This window comes from Portunus trituberculatus, chromosome 34 (genome assembly GCF_017591435.1).
Source record: "Portunus trituberculatus isolate SZX2019 chromosome 34, ASM1759143v1, whole genome shotgun sequence".
Classification (NCBI taxonomy): domain Eukaryota; kingdom Metazoa; phylum Arthropoda; class Malacostraca; order Decapoda; family Portunidae; genus Portunus; species Portunus trituberculatus.
Window position 1 is genome coordinate 4636817 of NC_059288.1, and position 5000 is coordinate 4641816.

General features: G+C 44.8%; 1 protein-coding gene across 2 annotated transcripts in view; it reads left to right on the top strand.

Moving 5' to 3' along the window:
* LOC123512806 overlaps positions 1–2570 on the top strand; it is a 4658-nt gene extending 2088 nt beyond the window's left edge. For both annotated transcript variants that reach the window (XM_045269397.1, XM_045269398.1), the window contains exons 2-3: positions 696–1475; positions 1596–2570. In XM_045269397.1, the coding sequence (XP_045125332.1) occupies positions 704–1475; positions 1596–2281 (1458 nt within the window). In that variant the 5' untranslated portion in view covers positions 696–703 and the 3' untranslated portion in view covers positions 2282–2570. The remainder of the gene's footprint in view (positions 1–695; positions 1476–1595) is intronic.
* The last annotated feature ends 2430 nt before the right edge of the window (positions 2571–5000 follow it).

The window sequence follows — 5000 nt, forward strand, 5'->3', positions numbered from 1 at the left end:
GTGAGTGAGTGACTGTGTGTGTGTGTGTGTGTGTGTGTGTGTGTGTGTGTGTGTGTGTGTGTGTGTGTGTGTGTGTGTGTGTGTGTGTGTGTGTGTGTGTGTGTGAACATATTTTAGTTTTTCATGTCACAGTAATTAATTTGATTGAGTGAGTGCGTGACTGACTGAATGAGGTGGAAGAGATACAGGCTGGCCATGTGACTGTCGAGTGATATTTAGGACTGACTGACTGACTGACTGATTGACTGACTGACTGACTGATTTTGTGACTCCTTATGTACAGTTTAACTTCGTAATAGTCATGCCAGAGTGAATGAATATGTGAAAACGAGCTAACTCAACCTGAATGACTAACTGGATGACTAACTGACTGACTGACTGACTGACTGACTACTTGACTGACTAACTGACTGACTAACTGACTAACTAACTGGCTGACTTACTGACTAACTGACTGACTGACTGACTCACTGACTACTTGACTGACTAACTGACTGACTGACTGACTGACTGACTAACTGACTGACTGACTGACTGACTAACTGACTGACTGACTGACTCACTGACTAACTGACTGACTAACTAACTGACTGACTGACTGACTAACTGACTGACTGACTGACTGATTAACTGACTGACTAACTAACTGACTGACTGACTGACTGACTGACTGACTGCCTAACTTTCCCACACAGGCGTGAAGATGAGGGGGACGATGGAGGCGTCGGTGCTGGCCCTCCTCCTTGCCACAACCCTCCCTGTAACACTGTCCGTGCCTGTTGCGACCCAGAAGGCACCCGGGGACGCAGAAACAAGCCCTGAGGAACACCAAGGAGAGAGCCCAGAATCACGCAGCAAAACAAGAACACAGGTGATGACAGTAGCAGATGCATTTGGCAACTACCTTGGCCCTCACCCACATGTCCCTGGAATGGCTGACATGGCATCATCATTCCTGCACCAACTACAGGAATATGTGACGGAAATGGACGAAGAGGAAATGCTGCCAGACCGTCGGTGGCCAAGATGGGTTCACGAATTACAACTCTTCCTTGTCGAAGTTCAGAAAACGTCACTTGTTGAAGCCATATACCAGCGGATGCTCAGAAAGGAGACCGTAGCGCACCTCAGTAAGAACGAGACAGGTGACGTGGAGGTGGAGGTGACAGGTGTTCAGTACGACCCCATTGGTACGTTCTTCGAGTTCCTCTTCAATGGATTTCACACCATTCTCGACATTCCCAATCTCTTCCAGTGGTGGGAAAGGTTCACTACATACCAGGCCTACTACGCCACCACCACCACCTCCACCACTATGCACCCCCTCTCCGTTTTCTTCGAGGACGAGATCGTGGAGGAGGAGAAGAATGACAGTGATGAAAAGTTGCCAGACAGTGTCATTTCTGTGGCACATTACGACCCTTACGTGGCTGGAGTCAATACTTTGCTGTTTATGTTCTACAATCATATTCTATGTGAGTATGTGCTTGTGTGCGTGTGTGTGTGTGTGTGTGTGTGTGTGTGAGTGTGTGTGTGTCCCTAACCTTTCCATTTTTTTTAACACTATTTTTTTTTTTTTTTTGCCTCTTTTGCAGTCAAGAATTTCATCTGGAACTCCGGATTTGAAAACTTGTTCCTAGACGCCGCCCAAGCCGTTGCCCGTGTAGATGACGAGAAAGAAACTGAATATGTAGAGGCAGCAACAGGAGGGAATGCGCTGGACTCAGGAGAAGGAGGAGGAGAAAAAGAAGATACAACAGGCAAACAAACAGAAGATTACGACTACTACTACTATGACTACTATTACGACGACCAGACAGCAGACGGGAGCACAAACACCTACGCCTCAACAGGTCGTGGGACATCAGACGACTACTACGACTACTACTATGACAACTACCAGTCGTACCCAAGCCCAGACGACCTCCTCCAGGGAAACGGCCACGCCTACTACCCAAATGACTTAGATGGTAGTAGGAACAAATATTATGACGACTACTATAATCAGGGACTACGACCACCACCACCACCACCACAAGAAAACAGGAGGAGTGATGATGGTGAACCTGTTTCCTCCTCCTCCTCCTCCTCCTCCTCCTCCTCCTCCTCCCTCCTCCTCTTCTTCTATCCCCAAAGCTCCCTTATTTCCATCTACCTACGGACACGGGCTAGGGACAGCAATAGATTCCATAATACTCAAAGGCACTGGTCTTGTGGTAAAGTAAGTCATAAAAGGTACAAAAACAAGAAGCATTCTCCCCATGTATCTCATCTCTTTTAATTCTCTTTCTCTGGTCTTGCTATTCATCCTTCCTCCCTCAGTAATCACGTGTCTTTTCATCTCTCCTCTCTTTATCAGTGTCCTTCGTTATCTCCTTTTCTATCTCCCTCCCGGCCTCTCCTTCTCTCTTTCTTTCTCTCTCTCTTTCTCTTTCTATAAATATGTTGCTTCATGTAATTTTTTTTTTCCATTCAGTCTTTCATTTGCGGTGTTCATCGTTATCTTCTCTCTCTCTCTCTCTCTCTCTCTCTCTCTCTCTCTCTCTCTCTCTCTCTCTCTCTCTCCTCACCTTTAATCAATTTTTTTTTCTTTCAAGCTTCTTAGCAAAACCAGGGAAGAATTTAGAAAAAAAGTTGCAATGTGTAAAGAACAAGTCTTAAATGTGGCTTAGTCTTGGCTTAGACGTGGCTTAGACGTGGCTTAAGGCTGTGAGCGAAGTGCCACCTACAAGATTATCTATTTTTCTTATCTTATCTATTTATGAATTATTTATATCTCGTTGTAAGGCTTACGATGACTCCCAGCTACTTTCCATTTCGCCGTTATTGTTTTTGTTGCTGTTGTTGTTGTTGTTTTGTTATTATTGAAGGACATAAGCGCGCGCACACACACACACACACACACACACACACACACACACACACACACACACACACACACACACTTACACATACACACTTTCCACTTTCCCGGTTCAAAAATAAAACTTGAACAAAAACACAATCATTTTCAATCCATCCACAAAATTGAAAGAAAACCAGAACATCAAAAACCCAAAATGAGAAAAAAAGCAACGCAAAAAGTAGCAGAATACATCCCTTTGTGATACTAGTTCTAAAAAAAAAAAATTCTGAAAATTGCACAAAAATGGTGTCAGCGGTGGGATAGAAAACAAACCTAAACGCCGAACACAACACGAGGAACAAAGCAAACAGTGAGTAGGTCTTCCGAACACCTTTACGAGGCTGTCTGGCGCACGGTAAGCTAATGTAATCTGATCTAAAGAGGTTTGGGGGGAGTAAAGACGAGAGTTCAGGAGTGTGGGGTGACTCATGAAGACAACAGCTGTTCATGACGCCATAACAGTAACGGTGCATGCAATTTGTCAGCTGCCAGAGGTGGTACAAGGGTCACATTCCTGTTTGTTTATGTTGTTTGTCCTCCCTAATGGTGCTTGTTGTCTATTATGGTCTCTCTCTCTCTCTCTCTCTCTCTCTCTCTCTCTCTCTCTCTGGGTTCTAATAAATAAATACCTTGTTGGTCCAAATGTGCTTAATGTTATTTCTCTTTCCTACACAAGCACACGTACATGCTTGCACACACACACACACACACACACACACACACACACACACACACACACACACACACACACACACACACCTTACCCCCTTCCCGCCACCCTCATCCACAAGGGAAAAGATAAAAAAAAGGAAAAACACGAAAACCTGAAAAAAGCATTAAAAAAAGACATTCACACAAACACATATACATTCAGAAAGGTCATCCTCTCTCACTCCATTTTTTTTTTAATTAATCCACAACCATTTAATCAAAACACACACACACACACACACACACACACACACACACACACACACACGTACACACAGACACACATACAGAGGCAGGCGAGGTCAGAAAGCGAAGCACATGAGCATTTAAAAAAATAACACAGGGACCATTGTAGGTATAGATGCATTTAATTCCAATGCTAGCGCGCACCAAGCCGAATTAATCCAAACTTTTAGGGCGTAGCATTATTATTACTGTTATTATTATCATTATCATTAGCACTACTGGTGTTGTTCCTGCGGGTGCTGTTATTGTTTCTGCTGCTGTTGTTGTTAGTAGTGGTGGTGTTGATGGTGGTGTTATTAGAGAAAGGGAATAGAGAGGAGAATATAAAGCAGAGAGAGAGAGAGAGAGAGAGAGAGAGAGAGAGAGAGAGAGAGAGAGAGAGAGAGAGAGAGAGAGAGAGAGAGAGAGAGTGGGGGGGAGTATAGATAGAAATAGAGAGAGGAAAAAAAAAGAAAGCCATCTCACGGGTTGATTAAGTCTGTTTTCAACGACTCACACACACACACACACACACACACACACACACACACACACACACACACACACACACACACACACACACACACACACACACACACACACACACACACACACACACACACAACTTGCTCGTTCCCAGTTAAAGTGGTGATGGTAGGAGCGGGAGAAGGTAATGTCTTTGTACCACCAACACCACCACCACTACTGCTGGCGTCACCAACTGAGCCAAGCATTAATGGTGGCAGAGGTGGGATGCCTACAACAGGAACACAAAGGAAGGACAAAGACAGGAATGGTTACTCTCTTTGTTTTGTTCCATATAAGGGTGAATGGAGAAGATTAAACTGTGCTGTTGTGTTGTTATTACTACTTTTACTACTTCTACTACTACTACTACTATCACTACTACTACCACTACTACTACTACTACTACTACTACTACTACTACTACTACTACTACTACCACTACTACTACCACCACTATCACCACTCACCACCACCACCACTACACCACTACCACCACCACCACCACCACCACCACCACCACTACCACCTACCACTACCACCACCACCACCACCACCACCACCACCACCACCACCACCACCACCACACCTCACCACCACCACCACCACCACCACTGCTCACCACCACCACCAC